Genomic DNA, 22,928 nt, shown 5'->3' with positions numbered 1-22,928 from the left:
TTCTTCAACTTGAGTATTAGCTCTCAAGCAAGCTTATGTACATAAGCTGAGTGCAAGTCAAACCAAAGAATAAAGCACTTTTCGCCCTGTCCAGACATTTGCAGAGGGAAACAATGTTATGGAGTGAAATTATTCGACTCCTTCAGCTACACCAGAGATGTCAAAAATATAGTCCAAGGTGAGTGTTGCATGTGGTACCTGCTTAGGGCCAGTCCACAACAAGTGCTGCATGTAACACCCATGCTGGGTTGGTATGGGGTACGCAATGGATCCAAACTGCATCACACCACTCATCCAGCCCAAGGACTGGCCCCACATTATTCACCTAGTCAACAGGGCATGGTAAGACCAACACCTCTGAGTCACAGCTATTCAGTAGTTTCATGACTCAGCAAATTGTAAGTATTTCTTCTAAAGTTGGCCATATCTATCCCAATAAGAGAAACAAATCTTTCCAGATTCCAGTAATAGCAATAATTTTATTTACTTTTCTAACAACAGGCATAGGTCAGAGATTGAAATATCAAGTGCTTTTAGGTTAGCATTAATGGAAAGTAGGGAGCCAGCTTAGTGGAGCTAGCCTAACAAAACAGAATAGCTGGGTTTTTTTGTGTGCAAAAAAGGCACCTGTAGCAGCTTGTAGCAATAACTTCAACCTAACGAGGAAACTAAAACTTTTTCAGTATTTGTCACTAATAAGGTACAACAATCCTTAATATCAATCCCCTTATCTATTGAAAGCTTGGAACCTGCTTTTTAACTTCTAGATACCAAATATCTAACAACAAAAACAACTACTTTTTATTCTTTGACTAATGCAAAGCTTGTTCTTTGCTCCACCCCAACTAATGGTGGCGCTGATCTTTTGTCATAACTGTGCTTCCTACCACAGGGCAATCTCAAGCTCCTTCCCCTCTATTAGGAAAAAAAAAAAGGGTAGGATCTTGTCTTTCTATGCATTTCATGGTGCTGAAAATGGCACTGGCTGTCATGAAAGACCTAGATTCTAAGTACATTAACTGTACCAATAGCTTTGAATTTAGCTTATTGAAATCCCCTTGTGTGTAACACTAACATTTCAGAATACAATGATTACCTACTAAATTTAAGATGGAAGATCCAGTTATTGACTGAACAGTCAACTACTGTCTTTGATAATGAAACTGGTATTTAAACGCTCCTACCCACAAGAGGTTTTTAAAGCTCTACCATCTTCAGCCATGGTATGAGATCACATGAAAGCTCATCTACTTCAGCTTCATTAGCAAATACTTCATTATGCAGACCTTCCAGTTTGTCCAGTGAGCTACACCTGCTACATACCTGCTTTACTTATTCTTTAAATCAGAATTCTGCTTGTGCAAGACTAGCTTAAGCATTCCAAATACTGAAAATATGAATAGCTTTTTATTTTAAGCTGCAACACACACAGTCTTAATACAACACACACACTTAAATCAGATTAAAATAAACCAAACAATCAGCACTAAAACATTTCCATTGGAAATGCGTTAAAATTCACAAGGGTCTTTTAATTACCATCTTACTGCAGTTTTCTTATGCGTTTCTAGTCTATATATCATGTATATCCTGTAGTCATGCAAACGTGAATCAAACTTTAAATGCTCAGGTAATAGGGAAGTCCGTTTACTGCAAAGACTCATATTTCACAGAATAGCCAGCCTATATAAGGACAAAAACTGCAGAATTCTTCATGTGAACATATGCATTTTAGAAGCCATGAACTTTCAGCTGTTCCTCCTTGACAATGCCGATCTGCAAGAGAAAAGTAGGAAATTTCAGTAGTGCTTCTGTACTTAGGAAGAAATTTCTGATGTAGTGGGAGCAGTCTCTTATTCATGGGTAAGAGAATGATACAACAGAAAACTAAAAGCTGCTTTCCAGGTTCTGGAGTGCTATGGTATTACTAAAGTAGCACATTCTTCACTTGATATGAATGTGATATACCTTTATAGTTCTACTTATTAGTCTGGTTCTTCAGAAGACTAGCAAATAACTTATATTTCTTTAGCCCTTCCATTTATCTTTCTGGTGTGTATTGTTTAAACCCTCCTCCCCAAATGACAGCACTCCGACACTATATACAGTGTTACAACTGAGGAATGGTCTTACTGCAAGGAAAGAAAGAGATCTGCTTTCTACACCTATCAGCAGCAAAGCAAAAGTTTATTTGTAAAAAGTGTTCTTGGAGGGGGAGGAACATCTTGCTTAATCTAGTTACCTAGAGTACTAGAGAATATTTTCCTCCATTATTCCATTATCACAATGTCAGAAAAAAGTCAGAATGCCTTTAGGTCAAGAGATAAGAAAACTACATTACAGGTTCAATAGCTGGAAAATAAATTTAATCCCCTTTAAGAATTAAATCTCTGTGCTTCAAAGACATCTAGAATTCTGCAAAAGATTTCTTTGCAGTCCCTCACCTCCAAGAGGAATTGGCAAATGTTCTTCCTCTGATCACCTTGAAGCTGAATTACTTCACCGTATTCAGGATGCTCAATCACAGTACCATTACAAGCAAATTTCTGGAAAGAAAGTCTTGCATAAGACCTCCAATATGAACTACAATTAAGTTTACTGTGGTGTTAAAAAAATAAAGACTGAAAGCTATAATTAAGCTACATGCATTTTGTTGATAACCAAGCAAGGGAAAAGAGGAGAGACTAGATGTACCCTATCCCAGTTTGAAGACACTACAAAATAGTTAACAACACATTAGAACAGCAACCCTGCAGGAAAAAAAACCCAAAGATGTTCAAGAAAGTAAATTCAGGAGAGACAGGGTCAGCAAGCTTGCAAGGTGCCTGGAAACACTGGAGACAAAATAAGCAAAGTCAACAAACAAATACATGTCACAAGAAAGAAAAGGCTCTTTTCAATTCCTCACAGGTTTCTGTACTTAAAGAGCTTCACTGGAAGACATTCCTACAGACATCCAAATGCTGTAATACGAGAAACCCAAAAGTAAAATTATCAAAGTCAAAAGAAGCCCCAGACAGTGTTAGGACAGCTTGGAATTAAAATTTGAAACAGACTGGAGCAAAGAAGTTTGCTTAAAAAAAGCTTCCCTTCCCTTCCTCTGAGCTTTTACCCAGGTGTGTAAATGCACAGCCAGACATCCAAACCAAACAGTTAATTTTTTAAAAAGCAGGTACCGTGTTCTTATTTCCACATCTTTACATATCAAGCTAACAGCTCTACCTTTTTGAAGGCCTTCACAAGTTTCTTTTTGTCATAATCATCTGCAATGCCCTGGACAGTAGTTAGTGTCTTCCTCCCGTTTCGCTGTTGGATCCTTATATGAATGTAATCTTCAGTCCCTGCTGGGAGTAAGTCGTCACCCTTAGTTGCATCAGCAAAGGGGTCTACAGGGAAGAAAAGGGAAACTATTACATACCAAACAGTTTTCATGAAGAAAACCAAGTCAATCCACGCAATCAGCAGAGAATTTTCCAGCACTGTAGAGAGCCTGTCCAGGGGAGGGGAGGGGATGGGGGAAGTGATCCTGTAACTCTGATCCTAGGGATTAAATTTAAACAGAAAATTCCCTGCTCTTTTATCTTGGGTAGAAGTAAAGGTGTTGCACTAAATCTAGCTAACCCACTCTTTTACTATGTTGCTTTTGGCCAACTGAAACATTTGGCTTATTTTCAACTCCTCAAGAAGGTTAACAGCTTGGGGACCGATTTCTCAACTGAAGACTATTCCATTTGATGCAAGGCGATAACCCCTCTGAAACCCAAGCATTAATGGATGCCTCAGAGTCTGGCATCACACAGGGCCTCACACAGAAGCCTGCTGCCGCAAAGCTCTGGCAATCCCTCGTCAGCACAAGCTGTTGGGCTCTAAATGGCTCCTGGCATTTTAAGCACTTCATGGCACACTCCTACAGGACAATGGAGCCAGGGACAATGGCTGGCAGACATCAGGAGGTCTGTGTATGCTAGTGCACCACCATGGACAGGTCATTCAAGGGAAGAGCCACTAGGATTCATGCTGGCCTCAGGTCACCTAGTCCACACCCTGCTCAAAGCAGGACCACCCCCAACCAGATCTTTCCATCCAGGGCTTTGTTGAGCCAGGCCATAAAAAGCCTCCAAGGATCGAGAGAGATTCCACCACCTCTTCGGGTAACCTGTTCCAGTTTCACCACCCTCCTAGTGAAAACGTTTTTTCTAATATCCAACCTAAACTTCCCCTGCTGCAACTTGAGACTGTTGCTCCTTGTTCTGTCATCTACCACCATTGAAAACAGTCTAGCTCAGGGGTTTTCAACCAGGGGTACGCATAACCGTGGGGGCACTTGGGATGGCCTCAAGGGGTATTCAGCAATGGGTAATGCCAGCATGCTCCACAAGGGGCCTGCCACCCAGTTGCTGAATGGCCACTGGGGGACCCTTTGCTCAAATGTGTGCTGGGGACCCCCCCCCCCCTTCACTGATCGGCCACTGGAGGACACTGACCCCCCCCCCCTTAAGGGCCCCCAGGGGACTCCTTTCTTCTTGACCGGCTGCCAGGGGTATACCAAACCCAAAGAGGTTGAAAACCCCGTGTCTAGGTCCATCCTCTTTTGACCCCCCAGCTTCACGTAGATGAAGGCTGCTATTAAGTCCCCCCCCCCAATCTTCTCTTCTCTAGATTAAATAAGCCCAGCTCGCTCAGCCTCTCCTCACAAGTCTTTCTCCAGCCCGTCACCATTTTTGTTGCCCTCCACTGGACTTGTTCAAATCTGCTCACCTCCGGGGGGGGGTGGGGGGGGCAAAACTGGACACAGTGCTCCAGACATGGCCTCCCCAGCACCAAACAAAAGGAAATAATCATTTCCCTTGCCCTGCTGGCAATGCTCCCACTAATGCAGCCCAGCACACCGTTAGCTTTCTTCACAACTGGGGCAGTGCACTGTTTAGCTGTACTGAAGCGCAAGAGGCCAGTCTTTCCAGACGAGATAAAAGGGAAAAAACAAACCCAAACAGTAACAAGCCTATCACACGCCATCAGGAGATGATGCCTGCCTTCCCACCGCCGCAGCCCAGCCGCATTAACCCCCTTCCCCCGCCACGGGTCTGCTCAGGCGCAGCACGGCGGGGCCTGGACGGCAGCACCCGGCGGAGGAGGAATGGAGCACCCCCCACCCGCTGAAGCCAAAACCCGTCAGGCCGCTGGAGCGCGCAGCCTAAAACCCGAGCCCACAGAGACGTGGGGCTAGCAGGCACCGAGCGCAGCCGGGCCTCGAACCTGCGACGTCCCCCCCCTCCCACACAGAGCTGCAGGGAGCGCCCCCCGCAGGGAGAGCAGCCCAGGCGTCCCGAGGCGCAGGCGCAACGGGCGTTACCGAAGGATTGGAGGTTCTGGATCGCTGACATGCGACTCAGTGGCGGGGCGCTGGGCAGGGGAGAAGGCCGCGGCTGCTGGGTCCGCCCGGGTACGTCTCACGCAGGCTCCGCGGCGAGGAGGAGGAGGAGGAGAAGGAGAAGCCGGCGGGGGGGGGGGCGGCGCTGCAGCAGCCAAGCGGGCGTGAAGGCAACAACCCACTGCTTCGCGCACAAAATGGCCGCCCGCTCTTATCCGGGCCTCGGCGGCTTTACGTCACCTCGGTCCCGCGCGAGGCAGGCTGGGAAACGCAGTCTTCCCCGAGGCGGGACCGGGACAGTGTGTGGCCGCCTGGTGCCCGCAGAGAACTACGAGTCCCAGCCTCCACCGCGCTGCGGCGAGACTCGCGCTTGCCAGCAGCTCCGCGGCGCTCCCGGGCCGGAGGACTTGCCGGGCGCCCCGCCCCCTCCGGGGGAAAGGGTGGGGTTGAGCATGTGCAGTGTGTGGGGCGGTTGTGACGCGCCAACCCTGGGCACCTGGCTTGGGCAAGGGAGACGCCATCCACTCCCTCACCACCCACCTGAGGGGAGCTGAGCCCTCAGCCCCTGCCAGCATCTGGGCCACGCAGCCAGGGTCTGGTGGCAGGAGTAGTGCTGGGGGTTGCCTCATTCCCCATGTGGCACAGCGCCCTCCCCATGGGGCTGGGACCAGCACCCAAGCAGCCTCCTTTGGAAGTCTCCTGGCCACCATCCTTCTTGCACATCTTCTGCACCCAGACATGACCCAGGGTCCTTAACGCAGCAATTCTCCTCCCTGGGGAGGCTGGAGATCCTTATAAGGGTGCCGGGCAATAGTCACACCCATAGGTGTGCGAACACCTACACCTGCGTCACAGGAGAGACCCAGAGGTTTCCAGGAGCAATCCAGAGGGCCACCGCTGCTCTGGTGGCGGATGTGTTGTTGCACTGGGGTCTTCCCGAGTTCTTTGCGACCAGAGAATGGCTTTCTATCCTTCCATTGGTAAAGAAAGGAGTGAGGGCCAGGAATGGCCATGTTTTGAGGCCCATCTTGAAGAATAAAATAACTGCTCTTTAGTGGGTCAGACAGTGGCAAAGTGCAGATGCTGAAAAGGAGAGCAGATGAGACACGACCAGGGTTTCTTCCACTGTTCCTCTCTCACAGGCCAAAGGCAGCCCATGGAGCTCACCACCCGTCAGGAAATTTCATAGCAGGGGGCAGTGGCCATTAACTTAGCCACCCTCCCCTGCTGCCAAATTCCCACACCCCCACCCCTCGCACAGCCAGACACTGTGTGGTTGAATGGGAGCTGGCTATTCCTTCTTCCCCATCATCCAGTTGATTTGGGGCCAGGTCACACCCCCTTCTCCATGCATGGCTGGGTTGGGACCAGACCATGGTCTCCCTATCCCATGAGGGTGGATTGGAGTTGAGCTGTCCCCTGCCCCCCCTGCATGGCTGAACTGGGGCCTGTGGTGCTGGCTCTGGGCACTGCATGGAGGCCAGTGGCTGGATCTAGCCCACAGAGGGGCCGGGCACTGCCCATCTGGCCTGCAGGGGAAAAAGGGTGAGCACCACTGACTAAAGAAGTTCTCATTTGGAGGCTGTTCCCTTAACTCCCATGCTTAGGTCTGAAATGGTTGAGAATCACTGCCTTTAAAAAGTGAGTGTATGCCCCTATTTAGGGAGAGGAGAAGAAAAATGAGTGGACAAGTAACAAACCTCTCTGCCTCAGATTTTCCTTTCAGAAAAATAAAGCCTACATGTGTATAACATTTGGCATTTCCCAACCAATTGTTGCTAGCCCACCCTGCTTTCTGGTCATTTGAACTTGCACCTGGGATAAATTAACTTCAGAGAAATAAACTCTGGAGCAATAAGTTGCAGAGTTTATTCACGTGCAGCATATGGAGCTGGGTCAGACAGGGCCCCAGGGGTCAGCCCAAGGCTGCTCCCACACCCCAACTCAACTTGCTGTGGTGGGACTTTCTGGGGCACAAGTGAGCTTCAGCATCAGGCTAGCTGGCAGGCCACCCCTGCCTAAAGTACCCTTGTGCCCCAGCCAGTCCCTCCAGTATCTACATATGTGCTGCTATGGAGTTTTTTTACTCCACAGCAGGAAAGTACTTCAGTCTTCAAATCTTGGCTCAGCCATCTGGGCTCAGCACTTTATCCTGCTCCTACCAAGCTGCCTTCAGGGAGCTGTCCAGCACCAGCCTCCTGATTATCATTAGCCCACCAGGAGCCACAGCCTTGCTTCCTTATTTATCTCTTCATGTGGATGGAGGTGGAAGTATCTGAATTCCTGCCCATAAAGCACCAGCCTCCCCAATGCCACCCTTTCCTTAAGTAATGGGAAACGGGGAACACTTTACAAAGCATCCATACTAGATTTCACAGAGTTCTGCCAAGTAACTTGCAGCCAGGTAACCTACTCTTGATCTGAACAGGAGTAAAGCCTCCCTATCAACTCTGGTGCAAGGAATTGTGCTTGCAGATTTTTTATGACTTTTTCTGATTTGTAAATGTTCTGTGCATGTAGTTCTTTTTACTCTGACAGAATCAGGTCTATTCCAGTGTAAATCACCTGTGTAAGTGAGCCACTATTGTGCATTTTTTCATATACTTTTTGAAATAATTCTGTGCAACATACCTTGCCTTTTGCACACTTTAATACCCCTAGAACTAGATAAGACCATACAAAGTGACATACTGGTTCAGACCAATGGTCCATCTAGTATTCTGTGCAGTATACTGTTTCTGACAGTGGCTAAAATGGATGTGATAGAGGGAGAGCATTGAAATGGAAATTTCTAGAGTGATCTATCCCTTAACCAGTATCCACCATTATTGGTTTAGAGATGCCAGAGGAAGCATCTCCAACCATTCTATTCAATAGCTATTACTAGTTGTATCATCCATGAATTTATTCAGTCCCTTTTTGAATCTGGCCAAGCCATCTGCCTCCACCACCTTCTGTGGCAATGAATTCCATAAGTTAGCTCTGTGTTTCATAGCACATATATTGCTTAATAATTCCTGCTGCATTTCTGGGAATAAGTACTGCACAATATGCTCTATATAGTTTACTTCTCCATCATACTTGATGAGAGAATAAATACTGAAAAGCATCCTGCAGTTTCTGGTGCTTACACACAATTTGGGATTCTTGCTTGTGAAAAAGGATCACTTGGATTGTCACCTGCCCAAAGCAAAATTAAGTTGGAAACATGGGTTCTCAGCCTCCCTCCCTTTGAATCTACGTAGTCTGCTTGAGTGATCTAAACATCATCCCAAAGGCTAGGCAGTGCCAAGAGCCTTCCCCAGCACTCCTCTAGAAGCTGGCCCACTGACCCTTGTAAAAAATACTGGGAAAGTTTTTGCCTTATGTGGAGTAGTGTCCCAAGCTAAAACTCAGCCCCCCCCCCCGCCCTGCTTCTAGAGCAGCCTCCATCTCACTAAACCACCACATTGACCTATACCCTTTCTCTTGGCTCTACATATCTCCTTTTCTTGGCTGACCAGTAAACCACTTCAGGAGAAGGGTGGTGAAAAGACCTGCACAATGGCTTCTTTGACGGTGGCTTGTTTCTTGGTGTTTGAAGCATTTTACAGGCAAGCAAAAGATACTGGAGAGGGTGGGCCTAGATCCTGAGACAACACTCATCAGGCAAGTGCTGAGCCACCAAGCTAAAAGGTGGCAGTGTCCTTCAGCACCTAATACCTGCTAATTAATTTTTTTCTCTGACTGACATTTTGGGGCTTCCCCAGCCTTGTGCACATTCATGGGTGATTGTTTTCCCAGGTAGCTGCCCAGTTGGAGTGTAGCACTAATGAGGATACCCTGTAGGACAATAACATTGCGGGTAGGTCTTGTTTGACCAATCTTATTTCCTTCTATGACCAGGTCACCTATCACCTGGACGAGGGAGAAGAGATTGATGTCATATATCTTAACTTCAAAAAAGCTTTTGATCTGGTATCCCATGATCACCTCTTGGCCAAACTGGCCAGTTGCGGCCTTGGCTCCACCACGATCCGCTGGCTGGGAAACTGGCTCTGTGGTCGGACCCAGAGGGTTGTAATTGATGGCAGTCACTCATCGTGGTGCCCTGTGACCAGTGGGGTCCCTCAAGGCTTTGTCCTTGCACCCATACTGTTCAACATCTTCATTAATGATGTGGACATTGGAGTCAGGAGTGGACTGGCCAAGTTCGCCGATGACACCAAACTTTGGGGCAAAGCATCCACGCCAGAAGATAGGCGAGTGATCCAGGCTGACCTGGACAAGCTCAGCAAATGGGCGGACGAGAACCTCATGGTGTTTAACACCGAAAAATGCAAGGTTCTCCACCTTGGGAGGAAAAACCTGCAGCTTCCTTATAGGCTCGGCAGTGCTACATTGGATAGCACTACAGATGAAAGAGACTCGGGGGTCATCATTGACCACAAGATGAACATGAGCCTCCAATGCGATGCTGTGGCTAGTAAAGAGACCAAAATGCTGGCTTGCCTCCATAGATGCTTCTCGAGCAAATCCCAGGACGTCATTCTCCCCTTGTACTCGGCCTTGGTGAGGCCGCAGCTGGAGTATTGCGTCCAGTTTTGGGCTCCACAATTCAAAAAGGATGTGGAGAAGCTTGAGAGAGTCCAGAGGAGAGCCACGCGCATGATCAGAGGTCAGGAAAACAGATCTTACGATGATAGGCTGAGAGACATGGGACTCTTTAGCCTGGAAAAGCGTAGGCTCGGGGTGATCTGATGGCCATCTATAAGTTTATCATGGGTGACCACCAGGATCTGGGGGAACGTTTGTTCACCAGAGTGCCCCAAGGGATGACGAGGTCGAACGGTCATAAACTCCTGCAAGACCGTTTCAGGCTGGACATAAGGAAGAATTTCTTTACTGTCCGAGCCCCCAAGGTCTGGAACAGTCTGCCAGTGGGGGTGGTTCAAGCACCTACATTGAACACCTTCAAGAGTAAATTGGATGCTTATCTTACTGGGATCCTATGACCCCAGCTGACTTCCTGCCCTTTGGGCGGGGGGCTGGACTCGATGATCTCCCGAGGTCCCTTCCAGCCCCAATGTCTATGAAATGAAATCTATGAAACATAGTACAGGAAATGCTAAACCCTAAATTCTACACAAGTGTCAAAAGCTTCAAAAGTGCAGCTACATACCTGCCACTGAGGATCAAGAAGAGTAAATAGGATTTGGCCCCAAGTATCTCACCTATTTTCAAACCCTGCAACCAACTCCAACTAGATTTTTCATTTAATTAATTTATTTTAAAAATCTAGTCAAAGAAAACAGGTGAAAATTAAGCGTTATCCTTTCACTAACAATTCCATTTATCCCAAGTGGTTATTCTCATAGCTGACAAAAAGGCAACGCCAAGTTGCCCTTAGGGAAAATATTTCTGTCCCCACAGTCTGTAGATAGTAGATGGGAAATTGTTTATTGCATAAACTTCGGTGTTGAAGCAGACAACTAAGGGCATGTGCTTCTACCCAGAAGTCTCTTACTTTATTAAGATTTTTTTACAGCATATCCTAGGTGAATAGTGCCCAGAGCTGCTGGGAGCAGGGGGGAGGGGGGAGAAGCTATTGTTTAGCATGCTGGGCACTCAAGTCTTTGCTGATGGTGTGCAGCTTTGACAAAAGCTGCTCTACTCTGAGAGCACATGAGAGGTTTGATAGGCTCTCTTCATCTTGGAAATGCAGACACTGCATAGGTAGAGATGAGCCTACTGCCAGTCTCACAACAATCCTCCCCCCTGCTTCTCATAATGAGAACTGAATAATGTAGTATAAACTAAGTCACCAACCTCCATACGCTGAAGCAGGGAGTAAGGCCTCTTGCCCAGAAGTCTGTCATTTTGTTAAGAGCTTTCTAGGATATAACCTGGTCTGTTCTGGTAGCTGGCGGACCAAGAACTCCACTGGTCCAACTTAGGTACCCCATTGTCTGCACCATGTGGCATTCCACTTACCTGTTTTATCATTATTTGCTGTAGGTAAAATTGGGAGAGTGCATCTCTTCTCTGCTGCCCCTTTTACCCACCTCTTACTTAAAACCATTTTACACTTGTATGTAAAGACAGCAATTCCATTAACACAAATTTTACTTAAACAGATTAATATTGCTTGAGAGCAATAGTTCTACAAGTGAAAGCCACAAAAAGCCCAGTCATGCAACACCTATTAAATAGACTTTACTGCCCACACAGTAGGTTTGCACTGAGTGACTGGATGCACAGGTTCATAAGGAATTTTATTCTGACTCCAGCACATAACATGCTACATTAATCCTCCTCACAGCAGTATCATGCAAAATTTTAAATTCAGCCTCAACCATATTAAATAGGAAGCACTGATCTATGTGCACAGATTAAACAAGCTTTTGTTATGTGTTTTGTAGGGGAAGCATGAAGTGTTCAAGAGCACAATGTGCTCCAGCTACAGAAGACAGGGAAAGTTGGGAGATGGTGACTGTGTTGTGATGTCATTGTCATCTCATCATGTGGTAATTCCTCGTGTGGAGAGAACCTATATGTGCCCACTTACAGAAGTTTCAAAGTCAGGTTGGGCTGTTCCTGAACATAGATATATTAACGGTCAGAATCTGGCCTTGTGCCACTCATTCCTCTCATTTTCAAACTCTGTAAAAAGAACCACATATTCCTATTTGCCCAGCACAATCCTCATTTTAATAAACATGTTTAAGGTGGGACGTTCATGGATCCCCAAATATTAAAGGGTCATGACAAAATGTGCGATGTTTCAGTGAGATATTCTCATGTGATGTTGGTGAGAGAGGTGTTCCTCTCATAGAACAATTCCATCCCATATATTAGTGTTTGGGTACAATGTAATGGTAATGCCTGAGGTTGTACCCTATCATGGAATCTTAATACAGTTTGATAACAGTCCAGTGTAATACTGCCATTCCCAGCATTTCTACGTGGCAGTGTTGCAGTGCCTTTCAATGATAGTTTATTAACATATCACATTATATTGTGAAGGGCTGACACACCACTTTCATATCATAAAATCCAGTTTAGTGCCACGCAACATACTTGCAAAAGTGACACTTTTGCTGATGATAACCAGCCAATCCAAAACAGTTTCAGAAGAACACAGCTATGGCTTTGGTACTGGAGCAGAGACTTGGCAGAGAAAGACTTTAAACAGATTTTAAAGCTCAGTACTATCAGGAGATATTTTGGTATCCCAAGTTGCACTCCTACCATATTATTACACACCAAAGGTGGTGTTAATCATGACCACTAACACGTTTAAAATGCAGATTGTCTACTGTAAGCAAATTAATAATGTAATTGCATAATTAACCTACAACTTTACAAATACAGTGCAGAAAAAGAGGAACGCTTTTTAAATTATCCTGTTCACAATTTAAAACTATTTGAATACAGTTCTTGAAAACTTGGTTAACCAGTTATTTGGTATGAATATTAGAGATCCCTGGGCTTGTCTTTTATTTCACCTTAGTTCAGCACATGAATCATAAAACACTAGTGATGGTGTGTTTGGGCACAATTGTTATGTCTTGTGACTGACTACCTTACGTATAAAAATGCTGCATTCTGTAGGAAGCCCTGAAATTCAGCTGGTGCAAAAGATTACCACAAGTCTGTGTCAAGAACTGAAATTTACTCCTACTGAACTGTAGCTGAAATACATCCATTATTTGAAAACACCAAAGAATGGATGCAGCAAAAGCAAATCTTTTATACTGTTCTTGTTCAAGGTGAACTACAGTACCCAGAGTTTCAAAAGCAAAAGAGCTTTATGATATGAGTGAACAAGTACTTCTGTTCATGAGAGTTGTCACTTTGTCCTGATCCTTAGTTCTGCTTGTTTCAGATCCTCTTTCCTCTCACTTGAATGTAACTCATATGATTCCAGTCAATGCAGAAACTTTATCACATTGAAAATAAATCTGTAATGTTGTAATTTATTTGTCTTCTGCTTTATATATTAAGAAACTAAGGTTGATTTAGATTTGCTTTTTAGGTTTTCTGGTATTGACATTGGTTATTCAAGGAATCTCATAAAACACAGGTTAGCACATAAACTACAGCTAAGCTGGCATTTCTAAGTAGAAGTGGCAGAGAATTGTCCAGTAAAAGGATTTTTGTTCTTTTTTTCCATTGGAAAGTGCTGATCTCCTGAAATTGTTTTCAGGAACGACAGACTGATTTGATTTTTAAAAATTGCAAAAAGTTTCAAAACTGTACAAATGAGCTGTTAAAATGTATTTGAAACACAAGTTTTCATTTTTTGATGCAAGATGACTTTTTTGTTTTGAAATTGTAATTAAATTGTAATCACAGGGAAAAAAATAAAAGTTCAACAGGAAAATGAAACATTTTGAATTTATATAAAAAAGAAGCTTACTCATGCAATGTAGGCCTTTTGTCCTACATTCTTCCTCAACAAAACCTTCCAGAATCTTATATTGGCTGGCTGTTGTGAAAAGGAGTATTACTGTATGAACTAATATCTATTATAATTATTGAAAAATAATTTAAGGGCCACCAAACCGAATGCTGAAGGATGAGATCTGCTAATACACTAGTGCACATACTTTGTTGAACTAATCAGTCACTGTCAACCCTCAAACTTTCTCACAATCCTCCAGGTACCTTTATCATCAGACTTTGAATTGAGTTACATGGGGCATAGTGCGAGCCTTCCCTCAAATCACAGATTGGAAACAACTGCTGTAATATCTCTGAGTTTGTCATACACAGCACAGCACAAGCAATATCAGTGAAAGCTTTTATACAGTGTTGGAAAACTTGGACTCTAATTTCAAGAACTAGGGCTAAAGCACAACTAGACATTTTACTAGCCTGCTATACAGGTGTAAGGCAGAGGAAATTAAAATACTATCCAAGGGACCCTACTTAGGATCCGTCTAGGACACTGTTCTGCATGCTGTACAGACACTTTAGAAAAGACGATTCCTACTCATACTCTCTCTTCCAGTGTTTGAAGAACTGGATAACATTATGCCCAGGCCTTTAGAGCTGCAGCTTGCAGCTGAGATTTGAATGTAGCTATAACAAAATGCAGAGTGGAAGTCTGTCCCACAAGACTTCCAGCCAGGTATGGAAATGCTGGGAATCCTATAATAAACCTTGTTCTGGAAAGCTGCCCATCTGGGTTTTGAAGAGCGACATGCTTTGAACAGTTTTGTTCAAATCAAGCAGTTTTGTTTTGTCTTTGTTTTTTTTCCTGGTCAGCATTCAAACTTCTAGACGCTTATCCAAACCTAGTCTGAATCCTAAACCTTGGGAGGGTTTATTTGATAGCGTGCAGAATTTTTCCTGCATAATCCACTAGATGGTGCTTGTCTATCAAAGAAAACCCCCTAGTTACTTTTACTGGCTTTCCCTGCACTTGAATGGTATTAGTGAAGTAACTGTCTGTCCGTGGTCTGATGTATAACAATAAGTAATTACGGTCAAATCTATTCACTTTGTTAAATGATTACCTGTACATCACAATGGTTTGTATTATTTTTGTGCATTTGGGCCTCTGAAAGATCAACTGACAGCAAACAATTGAATGTCAGGTCAATTGAATATCACTTATTTCAGCACCAGAGAGCACTTAGCCTCTCCTCTGTTAAGTCAATGTCACAGTTCCTATTGATTTCAGCCATAGAAAGAACAGGCCTTTAATGTTATACAGGTAAGTCATTTTGCAGGTTAGTACACAATATGATCAGGCCCCTCAGCTGATAGAGCCTGGCACAGCTGTGTGAAAGCTAGGAGAGTCACACTGCCCCCTGCCATCAAACTAGGCTGCGTGTAGACGAAGCGTGGGGTATGCATGCACAACACTTTAAAGTGGGCTAAGTGCTTTTGCACTGCTTTAATGGTGTTGGTGTTTGCATGCCTCGGTGGTGTATTGCGCATTAATTACAGCCGCTGTAGTGAATTCGGTGGCATAATGCACCTTAAATGACTTGGGATGCAGCAAATGAAAACTCCTCTGAGGAGTTTTCATTTGCTGCCCCTACAGCCACAGAGTGAAGCACCGGGCTCCGTAAAGCTCAGGGACTCTGCAGGAGACCCTGCAGGCAGCCTGGCAGCAGCCTGAGAAGGCAGACTCTGCCCAAGAAAAGCAACAAGCCTGATCTTTTTTTTTTTCCCCCTGGAGTCTGCCTGCCTGCCTGAGCTGTGTGGGGGTCCAGTGTTTTCCTCTTTGCCTGTGGTGCCCTCCAGGACCACCTGAATTGGGTACTTGCGGGCGGATGCCACCTGCCGGGGGGCCACTGCTGTCATGGAGGGAAGCACCAGCCCAGGGACCACTTCAACCGCCAGCAACTCACCCTTCCCTTTCCACTGCTGCAGAGGCAGCTAAGTCAGAGGGGTGTGTGCATGACACAGGGGTTTAAAGGGCCCTAAATTAAAGCAGCATTTTTAAAAACCCATTGCTTCAATTTAGGGCCCCCATTTTGTCTACGCATATTTGTGAAAATGCAAAGTAATGGTATGTTCTAAATGTAATACTACATAGGAAGACCAGGTTCTTTGGGTAGATGTTATATCTTTTATTAGACAAACTAAATAGTTGGAAAAATTGTTCTTTGCAAGCTTTTGGTCACAAACATCCTTCTTCAGACACATAGAGAGTCTACTGGTGAATTGTGTGCTCTCCTGGGTAGAATAGAAGCCAAAATACCACATAGGAGACACCAAAAAACTTCATTCCATAAATCAGCATAAATAAGTAGAATTAAAATGCCAGTGGTTTCATTTCAGCTTGAGGAGTGTCAGATCATGTATTGGAAGACCTTGCTCAATCTCGAAATATTGTTTCAACTTCTTTTTCCCTTTGAATGGGTTTTACTGCAGTTTTTAGCATTAAAAAAAATCTAGCTTCACTGAAGGGATCATCAGGAAATGGCCAGCCGTTAAGTTTTGTATAGAGGATGCAGTGCAGTATGGCAGCATAACAGCCCATTCACTATAACATCATCAGTATTATGGGTTTCAGTGAGACTTGAAAATCGAGGAACACTAATACAATGAGGAGTTCAATTAGTTAGTTTGTTTTTAAGCCCAGATAATTTTTTATTAAACATTTAAAATATTCAAATATTGTGCTTTCTTCTCTTAAAGAAAGTATTCTGTAAACTAGCAGTGGGAAGTGTAGGGATTGCTACATCAAGGGTGCGTCTACATATGACTCTGCATCACTGTAGCAATGCACTACTGTGATGTTGCATCTATGGGTGTCCACACAGGACTTGAAGCTACTTCGCCGTAGTGGGACGCTCCCCCATTACAGCATGTTGCTATGGCAAAGTGGCCACTAAAAATAACTGTGTGCCACATGTATGGCACAGCATGGGCAGTTACTGCGCCATGCTTTAGTACTTTTAAAAGTAATAAAGCACAGCACAGTAACAATGTCACTGTAGGGCAAATGCACTCGAATTGGAGGAATGGAGAATGGGAAGACTGGGTCCTTGAAAGTAACCCAACAAGGGGGTGAGTAGGTCAGGTGTACCAAGTCCCTGAGGAGAAAGGAGGGCACTTAGGGGATGATTAACCAGGCAGCATGCTATCTCATCAAAAAGGATGGAGTCCTGGACTGAGCTGCCTTCTCATGAGGAGAATGGCCTGAGCCCTTGTGAAGTCAAGGGGTGCTATTCCTGACCGTCCATCCCTGAGTCCTTTGGGAATGACAGTTTCCAGAACCCGCCCCTGTGCTAGAGAAACGACTCTAAGGTCTTACAGTATGGAGTGCTAGTGGAGCTGTTTGGTAAGACTGATTGAAAGAGAGGTCAGTGTGGGGAAATTGGGACAGTGCTCAAGCACTGAGGCTCAGGACCTACTTTTGCTGTAGCTGAAACGGCAGAGGAAAGATTTGGACATTTGGGGTATGACTAATAGTTAGAATTTAAAGAAAAGGTTTAAGCACACAGGGAATAGTGACAGAGTGATTAAGTTTGTTTGGTCTGTTTCCATCATATCACCTAACATAGTGCTAGTGTACCATTCTTGAAAGTCGAACAGTAAGATTTGAAATCAGAGTGCTTTAAACTCTAGCAGCATAGTAAGAAGAAGCAAATTACAATGCATCTCACAACTGTACATTAATTTGCTTCATACCTTTACAGCTGAGCCAACTACACTGGGGCAAAAATAGCATAATGCCATTTTATTATAGTTATATGGTAACTTTCAGACAAATGGGGTACTTTTTCAGGTACTCACTGAGAGTTTGAGGAAACATAGGTCCACATCCACTCTCTGAAGTTTTAGAATATAAATAGAGTATTAAAAATAACAGAGAGAGAAAGTGTGTTGTATAAGTAAGGTGGAACAAATGTGCTTTTAGCTCTCACTTAAAATCAGATGCAGACTCACTCAATAAGATAAAAGCCCTCACAGCATCCATGGCCCAAGTGAGTGGAGTCTGAAAAGGGAGGCAAATGACATAAGAGCAGAATAAGTGGGGGAGAAGGGACAAATGAAAAGTTCTGACGTGGAGTGGAACAAATCCATGGAGAGTCTCATCAATAAACCAAGTGTGGAAGAATATCCTTAGCATGCATGCACACGCACACATTTAGCAAGAGTGAAGAGTAGCTACCAGCTCTTTGCTACAAATTGATTTTTTTGGTAGAAAATGTGTCCTTTTAATTTGTGTGGTTCAAAGGTAGTGTTTTAAAAGCGGGCAGGAGAAGAGAGCATGTGTATGCATTATTGACTGAGTCATCTTTGGAAAAGACAGTTGGACTCCACCACAGACTTGATGTGTTCTTATTATTTTGTTGTTATAACCCTAATTAGGCTGAGTAAACTCTTGAAAACTTAGATAAGGAGCATATGATAGGATTTCTTTAAATACCCTTCTACTGGTAGGGATAAAGGAAGAAGAAACTCAGCTAGATGGAAGAATATTTATCATCTTTCATCTCCTGTTGTGTGTGTGTATACAGGTACATACACAAACACTTGGGGGAGCAATGAAGAAGTTTGGCTACTTATGACATAGCCAAGAGAAATTCAAAGAACAAATCACAACTAAAGACTTCTCTAGCTTTCTTGCCCTGGTCCTGATGCAGTCATCACTGATGTCCCCAAGCAGTCTCTGTAGCATATTCAGATAAAGCTCTTAATAATCAAACCTTCATATAAAGTTTCACAAATAGCTGTCCACACAAATTAGCCAAAACTTTGTTCAAGAAAAGGTTTTTGTTCTTTGTTCAAAAAGAAAATAGCTTGTTTTAAGACAGGTGTTCAGTCTTTTTCAGGAGATGGTTCCAATGAAACAGTAGCATTTACACTAATGGCATAGAAGTGACTCACTCTAGTGATGTTTAGTAACTTTGCCCAAATTTAAAGCATAACTAAACCACCAATGTTTGTGTTTTGTATTGTTTAATTTCCTTTGAGATGAAAGGAATAGCAAAAAATTGTCTACTCCATTTCCTTAAACACATTCAAAATAGAATCAAGAATGTCCGGGGTAGGTTTAAAATAATTTCATCCTTTTGTGAATCTCAACACAATAATAGTAAGAGATGTTCCTTTACCTATAAAGACTTTAGTGATAGGGTCATTAGTTACTAGCAATCTCCAAATAGTTGCATTTGTAAGCTGCTTCATTAGTACAGGATTAGAACTGAAGTATCTGCTAACAGCTAGATCAAACACTCTTTAGAGCCATGCAAACATAAACCACATTCTTGGTTATATAAATAGGGAGATCCATTACCAGGCAATGATTTCTTCACTGAGGATAAGGACCGTGTTATTCAAGAAATGCATTTTTATAAAGTCCTTAGTGCAGAAATGATTAGAACTAGACATCTGCTAGATGTAGTCTCAGGGCATATCCAGATGAGCGCGCATGCATAATAAGTATGCACATGCAGGCGTTCCCTATGTCTCAAGAACCTGAGCCAAAAAAAAAAAAAGCTGGGGGTGCAGGGGGTGCAGTGTGCACCACCTGAAATTGGATCCTGGCCAGCCAGAGCCACACTCCAGCTGCTGGCCAGGCTCTGCGAGCCTGGATGGCTGCAGCTGGAGCCCCAAGAGGCCCCCCAAACCCCAGGTAAGGCTGCTGGGACTAGCCCAGGTGCTAGACCTGGTCTCCCCTACCCCACTTGGGGCAACTTGCCACACGACAGAGCATGCATATACAGGTGTTCCCCGGAGACAAGTAGTGCCACTGCTGTTTGTCCCTGGGGAAATGCATGTGCACACTTGTCTGGACGTGCCCATAGTGAACACTGGATTAAAACTTCCATATGCAGCAATTTGACAACATCTTTAACAATAGGGGAATGTTGAAGTGCTTTGCTGATTCAGGATTGATTTAATCTTTCACATTAAGTAGTTTGCTGGATTGGGACCTAAAACCACTGCTTAACTTTAAGTCTATAAGCAGCAGACCACACAGGTGATCACAGCTATGCAGCTGCTAATGTGCCTTGCTGAATCTGATCCTAAAAGCTTACATGTAACTGGGTTGCTCCAATATTATTCTTGAGATGGGACCAGCGTCCTTCCTCAAGAACAAAAAAGTCCAGGGACCAAGGAAGAGCTCAGAGGCTGCTGATCACCGTGAACTTCTGTTAGAAGGCTCCCGGGCCTGTTAAACTCTTCTCCTCTCTCTTTCATAAGCTTAGGTTATGTTCACATTTCAGGCTGCAGTATAATGTAAAGATACTGGAGCCAGCTCTAAATGAGATGGCCTGGATATCAGATGTAGGCTAGTCACAGCAGGCCAGTGCTTCACATGGGCTAATTCACCTGCTGTGTGGCTAGACTGTTTCAGGTGCAGTGCTATAGCAAGGGGGGGGGGACTGGGGCAACCACCCCAGACACTGAAGTGAAGGGGTACCAACAGGTGCTGCCCAGTTGGGCCGGGGCATGGGATGGAGTCACGAGCAGCTCGTTCAGGGGGATGCAGGGATGGGGGAAGGGCGGCTTCCACCACAGTGTGCACTTCCAGGCAAATGTGGGGAATGTGTGCTGCCCCCTGCCACCCAGATCTGTGTGTGGGGCGAGGGTGGGCTGCTGCTGCAGGCTTTGCCCCGGGCACCAAACTTTACTGCTATGGCACTGTTCAGGTGCCCAAGCTGAGGGAGATCTCTGTATCCTATGTGACAGTCTGAAATGTGCACACCCCTCAGTAATGCTTTTGGGGGCAGGGGATCCGAGCTAGGGCACATGGGAGAAACCCCTATAACAACGGAATGTGACTTGGGGATGGTGGAAGGGCAATCCTCATCACACTACCTTGGGAGTCCCGCTTCTTTCCGTCTCTCCTGAGCACTTCATCCCCAGCGATGTTCTTCTGAGCTTGTGCAGGTCTTGTCTCCCTAGCTTTGGAAAGTGCTTTTCAGATTGACAACTTCTGTGATGAAGAGTGCAGTGACCAAGCTGTTGCTGCTGCAGTCTGTGAGACCTAGCAGATTTATGGGGGTGGAGCAGCATCCATACCCCTTCCCTGCTGGCTCCCCCTCCTCGCTGGCTGGGAAAAGGGAGGGTCCTCCTTGGAGCTGGTCGATCATGCTGACAAAGTGCCCCTAGCCGTGCACTGCATTAACACCGCCCCCAACTCTCCCCCTCAGAGCTGTTTAATGGAGCTACAAGAAAAATTACTTTTCCAATGTAGATTTTGCTCAGCTGTGCAGCTGACGTCCATCCATCCCCTTCCTCCCTCCCTCCTTCTAGCCTGGTCTCCTAGGTATAAAATGCCAGCTGCCCCCCAAGTGTTTCTCTGTGGAGCATCAGTCACCTGTGGAGCAGAGCTTTGGTGAACAGGTGAGTGACTGGGGCCAGCTGCTCTCATTCTTGTCTTGCTTCTGTCTGGCTGTTGCTGCTAGTTGATCTGTGAATGAGATGAGAACATTACTGGAACACAAAGAGCCCCTGAGGCTGTAAAAGCAGCTTTGGGTTTAACAGGGAGTTGCCAGGAAAGAAGAGCTAATGGCAAAGACTGGTTAGTGGTAGGAGGGATGTAGATAAAAAATGAAGACTTGGATCTGAGAAGGATAAGGACTTTCAGGCTCTATTCCTGACTCCGCCACTGACTCACCCTGTGACCCTGAGCAACTCCCCTACACCTGCTGAAGCCAGTGGAAGTGCAAACACTGACTTTAGCCAAGGCAGGATCAGGCTCTAACCCCTTCAGATGCAAGCAGTTAAAAGGAGTGTGAATGAACACCCATTGAAAGACCTCCCAGGTACTTCCACCCAGGCTATGTCCCATCCAGATTTTAAGATCTGCCTTTTAAAGGTCCTGACTAGGAAGCTGAGTGTTAGTGTCACGTTTTTGGTGGTACCATGGTGGCAGGGAAGGAACTAGGGGGAAGTATACACAGTGTATGGCTGACAACTTTCTCCTCCTAGGGGAAAAGGAGGGGAAATGGTTAAGGAAATTCTACTGGAATGCTTCCCAGTTCATAATGAACTTTCCTATGAAAAGCAGGTTAGGTTCATAGATGTTTGGGTTGGAAGGGACCTCAGTAGATCATTGAGTCTGACCCCTTCCTTAGGTCCTTTTGTACTCTGAGCTGTTGTCTTAGCACTATTTATTTCTGCTCCATGTTTTTTGGTTTTTTCTTTAATCTGCTGCAATAGAACGATGAGATCAGGGTTACAAGTTAGACTTTAACATCCTTATTGTAATACCCAAAGGGCTGGGGAAAATAAGGAGCAAAATATTTTTTTTAGCCAGTAGTTAGTAACTATCATTAGAACCTCAGCCATGCTTAGTTTGAGAAGGAGAAGGATGGGTTGGAGATTAAAGTAAAGCTCTGGGATTCAGGACCCCATCCTGTGCTTAGCATGGTCTTACCTCCCACTGACAACAATGGGAGTTGAGACTGCTCAGCATCATGCAGGATCAACACAGCAGTCTCCCTGTAGCTCAGTTTCTCCCAGATTAAAATGGGTAATACCACAACTATCTTTTCTTCCAGGGGTATGAACAAATTCCTTAGTGTGATATGGTGCTCAGCCACTTCACTGTAGAAGACCCAGCTGTACCTACCTAGAAGTGTTTGGATGACATGTACTTAAAAGGGCATCTTGCCCTGGGTGTTTATAATAAATTTAATAAAATAATGGGTATGTTGAAAGTTGATTCAAGTGAGCTGACTGGCTAATTCCAGTCTTAAGAAGTATCCGGTGTACCTGGAAAATATATCACCTGGGCAAAAAATGTAAACACCAGTGTAATGGAGGCAGAATTGTCCTACTATAGTGAATGTTCAGTGGGAATATAGGTATTCATAACATGGTCACTCTGTTCTTTTTAGAGGTGTTTGGCTGGGTATGATGTACTCTGTGAAGGTATTAATTACAGTGAGTTAATTATGCAGTTAACAAAAGTTAATTTAAGGGTTTGCTACAAACAACTATTAAAAACTTTCTTTTGGGTTACGTTTGTCTCTCATTTGCACCCTTAAAAAAAGTAAAGGTAAGCATTAAATTGTGCTGAAGACTAGCGGAAGCACATAGTGACTGTGGAGCTATTTTAATAAATGAAAGAAATGGAACTTGTCAAGTGCTT

General features: G+C 44.6%; 1 protein-coding gene across 1 annotated transcript; it reads right to left on the bottom strand.

Moving 5' to 3' along the window:
* Nucleotides 1-459: 459 nt before the first annotated feature.
* Nucleotides 460-5,581, bottom strand: EIF1B (eukaryotic translation initiation factor 1B). Its single transcript, XM_090050367.1, has 4 exons — nt 5,354-5,581; nt 3,223-3,386; nt 2,445-2,546; nt 460-1,776 (listed from the first exon to the last, which is right to left on the bottom strand). The coding sequence occupies exons 1-4, from the start codon at nt 5,382-5,384 to the stop codon at nt 1,732-1,734; spliced, it is 342 nt and encodes a 113-aa protein (XP_089906493.1). The 5' UTR covers nt 5,385-5,581; the 3' UTR covers nt 460-1,731.
* Between the last annotated feature and the right edge of the window lie 17,347 nt (nt 5,582-22,928).

The sequence above is a fragment of the Crocodylus siamensis genome, chromosome 5 (assembly GCF_052110815.1).
Source record: "Crocodylus siamensis isolate JL-2025a chromosome 5, ASM5211081v1, whole genome shotgun sequence".
In the NCBI taxonomy this organism is placed as follows: domain Eukaryota; kingdom Metazoa; phylum Chordata; order Crocodylia; family Crocodylidae; genus Crocodylus; species Crocodylus siamensis.
Note: the sequence above shows the minus strand (reverse complement) of the source record. Positions and strands in the feature narration are given on the sequence as shown.

Coding starts and splice junctions, on each gene's coding strand:
- EIF1B (XM_090050367.1), bottom strand. CDS start 5,384: ATGTCAGCGATCCAGAACCTCCAATCCTTCG. Junction 2,547..3,222: donor TTGTGAAGGCCTTCAAAAAG/GTAGAGCTGTTA, acceptor CTTTCTTTCCAG/AAATTTGCTTGTAATGGTAC. Junction 1,777..2,444: donor TTTGCCAATTCCTCTTGGAG/GTGAGGGACTGC, acceptor TTTCTCTTGCAG/ATCGGCATTGTCAAGGAGGA.